General features: G+C 37.8%; 1 protein-coding gene across 2 annotated transcripts in view; it reads left to right on the plus strand.

Annotated features, from left to right (window-relative positions):
- The window catches only part of GOLM1 (golgi membrane protein 1), a 35882-nt gene that overhangs the window by 11356 nt on the left and 12680 nt on the right, over positions 1–11846 (plus strand). For both annotated transcript variants that reach the window (XM_002190379.6, XM_072922771.1), the window contains exons 4-5: positions 6427–6481; positions 7435–7537. In XM_002190379.6, the coding sequence (XP_002190415.3) occupies positions 6427–6481; positions 7435–7537 (158 nt within the window). The remainder of the gene's footprint in view (positions 1–6426; positions 6482–7434; positions 7538–11846) is intronic.

Here is an 11846-nt window from a genome sequence, read left to right on the forward strand (position 1 = left end):
CTTGCTCCTTGAACTGAACTTAATTATTCTGTGAGGATTAGTGGCTAGTACTTACCTAGTTAGGAAGAATTAATGTAAATCCAAATCCTGAGACTCTCAACCTATTTTACAAGCATTTTACAAACTCTATAACTAAGTAGAGATCTTTGAGTCATAAGTAAGATTTTTCTTAGTTCTTGCTGTTCTTAAAGAAAAATTAAAATGCTTTCAGCAGTTGTGTAAGAATGATTGGTCCCTTTCAAGCATCCTACTTTTTGAGGAAGAAATTACGGTTCTTTTGGCTGTAGAAGAAACTTACATGTGATGCATACTTACACAGTCTGGACTTCTCACCAAGAGCAAGTCGCAAGTAATATTTGAGACCCATCATAATTGCAGTTAATCTCTGCTCACTGTCTCTTATTACTCTGCTGAAAAAATACAGAATAATTACAGTACTGATTTACTTTCATACCAAACCAAAACACTAATATTTGCCCAGTTAAAATCATTGTCACTAGCAGTGCAGTAATCACTTTGAGTTAAATCTGCCTTCTTTGGTAGTAGAACTGTCTCTGTGCTACTTGAAGGATGAGGACACAGAACATCGGTAGTCTGAGCCTGTTATACTATGTAGGCTCACCATTTACTGAGGCAGTGTAGTTCTAAAAAATTACTGTTGTTATTATTTTGTTAGTTCTGAATATGTATAAAACACTACTGTCACTGGTCTACTTTTAAAAAACCTGCTTGAATTTTTAAAGATTAATGTAGATTTAGGAAATGGCTTCTGGAAGTCCATACAGAAGTAGAGTGATGAGATCAAGTAGTTTTACATGAACATTTGATAACAACAGTTCAGGAATGCAAAAAGGCTATTTCTAATCTGTATATTCCATGTGGTTGTTATTCAGGACTCGTAGCTTCTGGGATGTCTCTTTGAAGAGTGTAACAGGAAAACAGTATTTTTAATATCTCTGAATTGCATGAGTATGATTTTGCAGTTGGTAATTTTCTTTGGATTTACATAAATCTTCTCCAACCCAAATCTTGTTTTACTGAGAAGGGCCAAGATTTGTACATTCTGTCTGAAGCATGGCACTGTCCTGTTGCTCAGTATCTTTTAACACTCTCTGGTCCCCTCCCTCTGGGAAAATTTCAATTTCCAGCACAGCCTTCTAACATGAAGTACCTGTGGATATGCAGGGAGCCAACTCCACTCAGAAGGAATTGCTGTAGTCTGTAGGAGAGAGTAGAAAGGTACTTTTTCTTTTCACTGAAGGCTATATATGTTTTGGATTTTGGTTTTTTGGGTTTTTTTTCAACCCAAACAGTGTTACATCTTCTAGTTTTGGAAAAGCTTTGAGGTAAGGAAGCACTGCCTCATGTCCCATATTTGCTGTAGCACAATATTACTATATTAGCAAGGGAAATCAGTGTACTTCCCCATATTCCTCATAACTGGTACAGCAGAAGTCTAGAAGATCACCTGTGTTCAGAATATGTCTTCACATGGTAGGAAGGAAAAAAAAAAGGATGGTCTGAGGCTAGCTGTACTAGAGAGAAGGAATATAGAGTATATGTAGTTTGAAGTTAACTACCTCTTCACAGCTAAATGAATGGACAAAAAGTCAGAAGGTGCATTAGATATACCTGTGGAAGTTTTATATTAATATTCTCATATCATATGATTTTGCTTTTCTTACACTGGGTTACTGAAGGTGATAATCCTGAAACAACCTGACTACATTGTCCACGCATTAGCTGTTTGGGTTTTAGTTAAACGTAAAGTGACGGAAAGTGAGTAAAGTGAAGTGAAAGTCCTGTCGTTTCACAGGGCTTTTTTTCTCCAGTCTACTTGCTGTTGCCTAGTACCTGTAAAAGTAATTTTGTGTTCATATGTGTCAAATACCACCCTCTTGTGCTTAAACTTTAAGAAACTGATTTGGCAATTTTGGTGGTTTTGAAGGCAGCGCTGCACCATGTGATGTGTCCTTGTGTCCTCTGTGACAAAACAGAATCTAGATTGCTTTGAGCACAGGCTGTGAAGCAAGATCTTTGGCAGAACCACTCTGTAGAAATAGGTGGGTTTTTTTTGGTTTGAGTTTTGTTGGGTGCATGGGTTGTTCATTTGTTTGGTTGGGTGGTTTTTGTTTGGGGTTCTTTTGTTGATTGGGTAGGGTTTTTTATGCTTATTGAGGAAAAGTGCAGTTTCAGAATGGAATTCCATTTATTGAGAAATAGATTTCAATGAATAATATCTCCTCCATTTTGAGCATGAAATTTGTTGTAAGGCTTACTTTAATAATGTGCCTCCACTGAAGTATACATGAGTGTGCAACACAATGATCAACCTTAAAGAGAAATATTTCCTTAAAAACCTTATTTATGACCTTTTCCCCTGCACACTATTATGTATTTTTGCTGTTAGTCTCTTGGCCTGGAACTAAAAAACCTTTTTGTGGCAAGTTCTCATGTTTAACACCAGCTGGCGTCTAAATATCATGCAGACTCTTAGTCACTTCCCACATCTTGTGCTAGATTTTTGAAGAAAATTCTGTGTTGAGATAAGAACACTTTGATAACTGAGATGAATAAAACCCAAGAGAAACAAGACGTACACAATCCAATTGCTCAGCACCTGCTGTCTGATGCCCAACTGTTGTGATGCACGAAATAGCTTATTTAGTTGTTGTTTTGCACTGGGTGATTGGGAATTTGGACTGAGTAGTTTTTATATTGCACCATGGAGTTTATATCACATTGGTCTATTCCACACACCTTTCCCCTCCCCCCTAAGCCTCAGGTGTGGTGGTCTCTCCCTGACCTGCTCTCCATCCCCCCTCTCCTCACCTGTGTCCCATTGGATGTGGCTTCCTGGTTCTGCCCCACCTCTTTTCCCTGGGCTCAAAACCCCCCTAGACTTCGGTCTCTTTTTTCCTTCCTGACGCCACCAAACACCTCAGCCTGTTACCCCCTGAGGCGTCTCCTGGATCCAAGGTGGCTCCTAATAATAAACAGGCTTTGAGTCCCAAAGAGAAGAAGAGAATTCCTACAATCCCCAGCAGCTTTCGGTGCCTCATGGCCAGCTCCCCCACTTTATGTCCCAATGTTCTGTGGTAAGGCATGTCCCTTTGGCCAGTTTGGGATACCTGATAGAGCTTCCTTCAGGTTTCTTGTGCACCTGCTGGCTGGCAGGGCATAGAAAATGGGCAAATCCTTGCCTTAGTGTAAGCACTACCGAGCAGTAACTAAAACATCAGTGTGTTGCCAGCATTATTCTCATATTAATGCCAGAGTAGTGGTGGGGAGTTGTGGGAGCATGCAAGACAGAACCACTCTTTGTCTTTGCTGGAAGGACTTAAATCAGTTTGAATTAATAATGAAATGAGTACCCTGCTTTTCCCTGATTGATTATAAAATCTGTTTCCGCATGTATGAATCTTGCCTTCCCATCTTGCTTTAGTTACTGATCCTGTGGCTTCACTGTCTCCTTTGTGCTATATTTGTGTATGCAAAGCCCCTTTTTTCCTAAGTTTTAGTGTTTATGCTTATCAAACTATTTGCTTTCTTTCTTCTGTTTCAATTATGCTTTTATATACATGCTCATTATGCTTTTACATACACCACATACAGTGAGTGTTAGAAAGGATGTATGTCAGTTCAGTATGCTTGGGTTAGCTTGGTTCTTTATAGTAGCAAATGCTGGAGAAGTTATTGTAGTAATTCCTCCAAGGAATATGTGTATGGAGAATACTGTTTGGCGTTATTCAGATCAAATGCATTTACATAGTCCAAAGTATGTGCTCAAAACAAATACTTCAAATAATTTATCTCAAAGCTTCCTCATGCATTTCTCCATTCTGTTTTATTATTTTTAAACAGTATGTTTCATAAGTGGAATAATACTTATGTACTTTTGTACTGTGGTGAATAATAAACAAGTCTTTCGCTGCTATCATTAAAAAATTTGCTGAACAGCTGGAAAAATTTGTTTCCCACACTACTGGTGGAAATGTGACTTCTGAGTTTTGATGTCTGAAGCATTGTCTGTCCACAGCATTGTCTCCAATCAAAAGACTTGCTTTTTTCTTTTTGGTAGTTATAAGGACTTCTGTGCAAACATGTTTACAAATATGTTTGTATTGCAGATTTAATATATCACAGAATATCAGATTTTGATATGGTGACAGGGTGATTTTAAAAGTTGGATTTTTTTGCTCCTGGGGATTAAAGCTATTGTTTAGTGGGCTAAATGAAGTTTAAAATGTGAATTTCTTTCTACAACTGAGTATTGGCATGTGTCTTTTGAGTACTTCCCAGCAGTTTTCATTCTTGATCTGCATAAAACCCCAAAAGTAATGTTTGCTTAATTTACAGCCACAAGGTGAAAATTAGTTAACGCTTGAATTATAGGAGGAAGAATGGAAGACTTGATGTTATTGACTTGGTCAGATTGGAAGCTGGCAGTTGCAGTACTGTGCTGTAAATTATTAAACAGTAGTTCCTGCTCAAGTTAAACAGGTAACTAGGATTTAACAGGCTTTTGCCTGGACTGTTGCCCACACATTCAAGGAGATAGGCGTGGCATTGCCAAAATAAAGTTTTGTATGCCAGTCATAAAGACCAAGGCAGATTTCTTTTTTTTTTCCTGCTGTGATTCAAAGAGACTTTTTTTAATGTGGAAAGTAATTTTTTTTACTTCAGCTAATCACAATTATTATTGTCCTAATGTACAAAACATGTAATGCTTTTATATTTTACTGTCACATAAATGACATCTGGCATTTAGGTATCTCAGGACATTCCCACCCCATTCATTCCCACTCCTCTCCCCCTTCCCTCCCAGTAAATAGAACCAAAACCAACAAAGCCCCACAAAAAACTGTAATAACATGCAAATATAAATTGCTCTATCATACTGATTTTTCTAATCCACTGACAGTTTCTGGTAATGGCCAATGCTGTGTTATCCTGAAGGTGACAATCCTGAAACAACCTGACTACATTGTCCACACGTTAGTCAAACTTGGAGTTTCCAGTAAAACATTAATTTCCTTTCCCCAATAAATCAATGAAAACAAATTAATTTCTTATTTACCTATTCTATGAGAAAGGGGAGGGAGAGATGGTAAACAATCCTACATATAAGTTGTTACTGTTTTTCGAGTTTCTTTTTACTTGAGCATGATGGGTTTTTTTCTCGAGGTTTCACTGTGGTGTTCAGAAAACAGCTGTACATATAGAATGGTGTAGAAAGACTTAGCAACAGCTGAAAGACCACTTCTGTGAAGTATGACTCTTTTAAATGGTCATTCAAAGACAAATTACTACTCCGCTGGGTGCTATTCTGCTCAGATTTATTGAACACTACACTCACATAATCAGCTGGCTTTTATTACTGTAGTCTTGGGAACAACAACAACAATGCTGTCAGTGTTTCAGGGTGACTTGGGCAGACAGAGTGGATGCTGTTTCTTTTTTGGGTGTGGACATACACACACATCAGTACTAGAACAGAAACTTTGGGAAACAGGGGAGTTGATTTTCTGGGACCCTTGAAGAACCCTGAAGTTTCCCAGGACAAGGATGATAAGGGAACTGACAATGAAGCCTGAGAAATAGCTTCCTAAGACTGGACTGGATAATTTCTGAAGAGTCAGTAGATGTTTTTTTTGTATTCTTAAGAACTTTTCTGCATCAGACTTGCTAAATTTATGTCAGGAGTTATCCTGACATCTGTCTCAAAAGAATAATTTTACTTAGTTGTGACTTGATGCAGTTTTCAGGAGTTTTGGGGAATGTGTGTATATGAAATGGTAGATGGAGATTGATTAAAGAATCGATAAAATGTGTTACATTCTTCTTTGTTCTTATGGGATAACAAAAGAGTGGAAGAAGGGCACTCCAACATGAAAGCAATCAAGAAGGTAGGTAGAAAAGGGATACAATGCAAGGGTTTCACATTGCTTTCATGGAGTTGCTTTACACTGAATGATTAATGCTTCCGTAGCTCATCTTTGCATGCCTGAATGCAGGTGCATTGATTCCTGAGTGAGAAAGTAGTTGATAGTGAGCTGTGATGTTGTATTCTTCCTTCAAGAGATAAATACAGTAAGTCTTACTGTGACTCCAGTTGTGAGATGCAGTTAGAATAAAGTGACAACCAGTTTTAGTATCTATCAATTCCTTTAAATTCTTCATATTTTCATTTTTGCAGTGATATCTTTCCCCACTCTCCTATACTGGAAAATCTGGGTTAAAATGAGTATTTGTTGTTTTCAATAGGAGATCTCTAAAGCAGCTAAAAGGTGTTGTTCAACTGTGACACTGTCACAACTGTGACACACAAAAAGTAGATCTTGTTACAAGTGCTTTGATAAGTGTTGTTTATAATGGTAATGCAGGTCCTTTGCAATTAAAACACTTTTGTTCTGCTTCTTTCAGGCAATGCTGATGAGTAACATCACTGTAAATGATCGATTGATTCAGAGTTTGCGAGGTATGTTGTGGTACCTCTGTGACTCTCTCGTATTGATTTTTAGGCCTGTGTTTTTATGACTTTAATTTTTCTGCCGCCTTTTGAGAATGCTGCCTTTCTTCAAGTCAGCAGGTACATGAGCTGCCATGACTTAGATACCTCATCTGCATAGCTCCAGTTAAGGACTAATCTGCCTCAATAGTAGGAGGATTTGTCCATGTTGTGCTTATGTAGTACTCTTGGTATAATATGAATAGAACTAAGTTAATACATTTTTTCTTCATTTTACCTGGCAACATACTCTTGCATTCTTCCCTGAGGTGTGGGGTTATGCATTTTAGCACCAGAGTAGTTCACAAATCCTATATTAAATAAAAAAAGTCAGTCCAATTAATTACTATTTGTGTTAGTGTTTCAAAATTGTTAGCAATGTATTCTGGAGATACTTGGGAATGAATCCTATAAAGAAGTAAGTATGTCGTGGTATTGTCTTCTGGTGCCCTCTCACAGAGGTTTCTCTCAGAAATAAAATTAAATCATAAATGCCTCTGTTGCTAAGGAACATGGGTATAAATTGCATATTATTCAGGGAAGTGTTCCAAGCTTGTCTGTATATGACTGATAAATGTGAATGCTATTTCACATTGTGTTCTGATTGTGATTTCACAGACATAAAGATTTTCCAGACTGCAACCTAGCAGGGTTTGCAAATCAGTTCTGTGTATTCTATAGGAGGAAAAGTAGGTAAAAATGTGTATTGTACTGTTTTGCCAATATATTGTGCTGAGGGGTTATTCTTACCAGATCCCATGCACCCTTGTTGAATAAATTCAACAATTATATATGCATTTGTGTCTGAAATGCAGTTTGCATGACAGATGAATTAATTTAGCATTGTTGTTATAAATTTGTTTCTTGATGTTTCTGGTTTAGAATCTGTACATATATCTGTATTTTAATCCTGCTTTGACCAGAACACTTGAAAGAGTTACAGACGGAGTATGGAAAGCTACAGCTGGATGTTTACTGGTTTCAGAAGAACCAGACTAACCTTCAGAGGAAGTTCTCATATGATCTGTAAGTATGTTCTTTAGGAAAGATGATTTCCCAAATTATAGGTGACTTGGTTATAACCCTTGTGTTAGCTCTGTTAGTAAATACACATTTTTAAAGAGAAGGTAACATCTGACTCACCTAAAATTGCTCACAGTTGATCTTGGAAAGGAGCATTAACTTCCAGTGTTTTTTAGCTCCATGCCCAGACACTTCTTGATGTTCCTTCTATTGCAAGAGGATAAAGGTAGCAATATTATCACATAAGAATTGTATGGGGAAAATTGAAACATGAAGAGGTTAAACTGTGAAGAACTTTGAATTAAGATAGGGGAATACCTGATGAGAAGCTGTACCTTATTGAGCTGACAGAGGTCTTGGGAATTTCTTATGCCATCAGACTCATGTGTTCTGCTTTGCATGACATACCTAGTCATGGCTTTTTCTTGAGATTTCCCACTGAATTTTAAAGCATGGATAACTGAACAAAAGTACTTACAGTACTTTCAGTATCCTTACACTAAATACACATTTCTGGTATTTCTACTAATTTCTTCCCATTTCTTTCTGCTCAGTAATATTCTTGTTTCTTCTACCTCCCTTCACAATCTGTAGTATCTTCCCCTTGTGCATAGGTATAAAAAAGCAATAGAATTTTCTGTTTGCATGTTCTCATAATTATGTTCCATCAAGAATGTAATTATTGTAGTGATAGGTATTCTTTCAGCAGCCTTTTTTTTCCCCACTGTAGAATTAAAGATTAATGTTAGTGATACTTCCTGATTACCAGTTCGTTCTGACTTTTTGTTTTTGTTTATTACTCATGTAATAAAGATGACCTAGATGGATTATATTATTGGAGAATTTAAGATTTCTAATAGAAAAGTAGAAGGAAGTTGGAAACTTTAGTTTGTACCTGCCTTTCAATAAAAGAGTTTCTTATGTGTGTGTTAAGTGGCCTTTCCCCCGTCTGTGTTTGTAGTGTACCATGGTTGTTAAGCAGTCGTTGGCTGTTTAGTTAAATGACAGACCAGAGACTCTGTTGATAGTTCTGCGCTAGTCAGTGAATCTGTTTTCCAGTGTCTTCTTCTAAGTGTGAGATCAGCAGGAACAAATAGCTCTGTATATAGCACAAATATATCTATCTACTGGACAGTAATGCTCCACATGAGAGGTGTACCTGTTAAGCAGTGGTTTGATATACACATGCAGGGAAGTGATACATGGCAAATGTATTTAGTCTGGCTTAGGAAAACTTAGAGGTTTATCACCCATGTCTGGTGAAGTGTTTACAAGCGTGGTTCTGTTGAGGAAATCCCTGACAGAGCACCCATGCTTGTGGTACCATAAAGAATCCGTCTTTGTTTAACAGAGGAAGGTTGTATTCAGACAGCATAGCTCCAAGGTCTGGGCTGGCTCAAGGTGAAGAGCTAAGCATGACACAGTGGTAAAGATGGGTTTGCTTTTATAAGGGTAAGTGTAGAGATAGGTGTGGTAAATCAGCCACGTGGTAGTTGAACTGGGACTCAGCTGATCTCCTTGTGGTTGGTCTTGAGGCAGGTGCACTATTTCCTGTGGAGCCTCCGTGGGAGTATGTAAAGGCAGTTATCTCAGCCAAGGAGCAATGCTGTCTTCATTAGCTTTGCTGCAAAATATTTAAAGATTCATTTTCTATTTCTAGACTCTTTTCCTAAGAGTACAAGTGAGGAAAACAAACTTGGACTTAAATTTTCAGAGATTAATTTATAGCTTTGGTACTGTGCAGTGTTCACACAGTTCTAGCAGGAACATGTATTTTTAAAACATTGCTTGTTGTGTACCTTTAGGGAGGATGTTGGAATGTTAAAATTTCTCTGCTAAACTAATCTACACAACTAACATTACATTGTGTTTAGGTAATTGCAGAAATGGATATTTGATGGTGCTTGGCTACATATGTTCCTCTTTGCTATATGCTCACTTAATACTGTCGCTTTAAATGCTTACAAACAGCCTTTCCCAATGTGATTGTGGGCTTAGAAAAATAAGAATTATTAGAAAGACTCCAAATGTTATTTTTAATCTGTCTTCCTTCCTCCCCTCCCAATTAGGAATAAATTACTGTGTTGCTGCTCTGTTCATCTGCCTTGCCAGGAAGGGGCATTAGACTTGATTATGTGCTTCTTCCTTTTACCTGGATTTGCATAGATGAAGGTTTTGCACCTTAGGTAGCAACTATACTATGCCCAGTGCAAAATAGACCATATTATTTGTATAAAATTAATTAAAATGTTATAAAAAGATGAAAAAGACAGTCAAATGTCTTTTTCAAATGGCACATTGTAAATCACTCTTTTTAGACATTCTTTTACTATTCTGTAGAAGACGGTGGTAAAAGCAGTTATGCATATGCAGTGCATAAGAACGAAGTCTGTGATCTTAGAAGAAAAAAAAAATCATTGTTGCTTCTTGTACCTGAGCCTTGAAGTTTCATCTTAGCATTGTTTTGGAATAAGCTTAATGTTTTCCATGCAGAAGTCAGCAGGAGCTATCTGGCCTCACTGATGTTGTGTGCAAAAGGAGTGCACATTCCTCAGCAGTTGACTTCACAATGTATCCTTGGTGTACACTGTGCCCAGTGCTGTCTGGTCATGGTTAGAGCTTCTTCAGCAAAGGCTCAGTGGCACACCAACCCTTCTCTTCTGCAGCAGCCAGAGGGAAACAGAAGCCTCTGGACTCATTTTTTGAAATTGTTATTGAATACTTTCCAGTATTCGAATCCATTTTTTTTCCTAAGAGCTTTGTTTGTTACATAACTGCGTCTTTAGAAATCTCACTATGTGTAAAAATCTGAAAATTATTGTGATATTTGCAGGTCTGACAAGTGCAATAGTAATCTCTTTTGGTAGGGTTGAAAGGAAGATGGTAGATGCTTCTGGAGAACAAAGGTACTCTGTTTCCCATGCTGAGAATATGCAAATCCAGCAGCCTGGAGAGGGAGAGGCTGCACATCTGTTCCTGTGCATGTAGAGCACATCTGTACATGGCTGAGTATGCAGAACACTGAACACATGAAGCATGAGCACACACAACATTCTCCTGAGAGTGAGTGTCTGCTAGTGCAAAACGTGTTCTGGCATTGGTCTAGATGGGCTGTCCCTCCTTATGAATTTGTAGTTTGGGCTTTTCTCCACCTTTGTGCCTCTGTGCTCCTTTAGGCTTTTGGAGATAATCATTGGATGGGCTGGTGGCTCCCTTGATGAGCCTTGGAGCAGTTGGGGAGGGTGTTATTTGCACTCCTTGGTGTGTGCACAAGTGAGCTCTGTGTCATGGAATTAAACTGTGTAGTGAAGGAGATAATGTGCCACAGAGACTGAATTTATGAACATTAGTTTTGCACATTTGAAATGTCATGGTGATGGAATGAGGTGGAGAAACTAAGGCTGTCCCTGTACTCTAGAAGTTGTTGTAAACATGAGTAGAGTATTCAAATCTCCTTGAAAAGAAGGGAATTCTGTTACAGATAATAAGCTTAAAATGGTGAGGGTTTGTCCTAGATGTTAAATGAACTTTATTTTCATGTGCATTATGGGATCAAAGTCTAAGCTTTCTCAAATGCTCTGTTTCTGACTTCAGGTTGTCTGTGTACTGCATCTTTTTCAAACTTGTAAACTGTTACACAATTAATACATCCTTTTATTTCTTAGAAAATAGTGAATGTGAGTATAACTCAAGCCTGTGCTGTTTTACTGTCTCTGATGTTCACCTGTGTAAAGCACGGCTTATTTTGGTGACTCTTCCATGTAGTAGCATTATCAAATCAGACTTTAGAATAATGTCTGGTCTACAAGAAAACATAATAAAGGTAATAAGTTAGTTAGCAGACAGATATGTCTGCTACTGTTCTTCCTTTATAGGTATGAACTACAGAAAAGATTTTTTACTTATGAAAGGCAGGACTGGAGAAGGGTGAAAGTGCAAAAAAAAATGAGTCACTTGTGGTGGTAGAGTGCACGTAGCCTGGAAACTCCTTTGGATTATGCAGTAGTTTATTTTCAGCTTGAGAAACTGTAGCATACCTGTCTGAAACAGCTGTTGTTACATGGAGGGTATTGACACTCAGAATAACACTTGGTCAGAGCCAGAATAAGGAGAAATTCAACCCCCTTCTTAGTCTTAGTGATGGGTATGAGAAACTTGCGGTATATTGTCTATGCAGTTGTACAGAGGTTGCTGGAAAAGATTTTGAATGCAGAAGGATGTGTTTACAAGGTCTGTAGCTGATTGTATATGTAAAAACTGGAAGTTACCTTTGAGTGGAAAAACAAAGGAGAGAGAGAGGAGAAAAGGTTTA

The sequence above is a fragment of the Taeniopygia guttata genome, chromosome Z, assembly GCF_048771995.1.
Source record: "Taeniopygia guttata chromosome Z, bTaeGut7.mat, whole genome shotgun sequence".
Classification (NCBI taxonomy): domain Eukaryota; kingdom Metazoa; phylum Chordata; class Aves; order Passeriformes; family Estrildidae; genus Taeniopygia; species Taeniopygia guttata.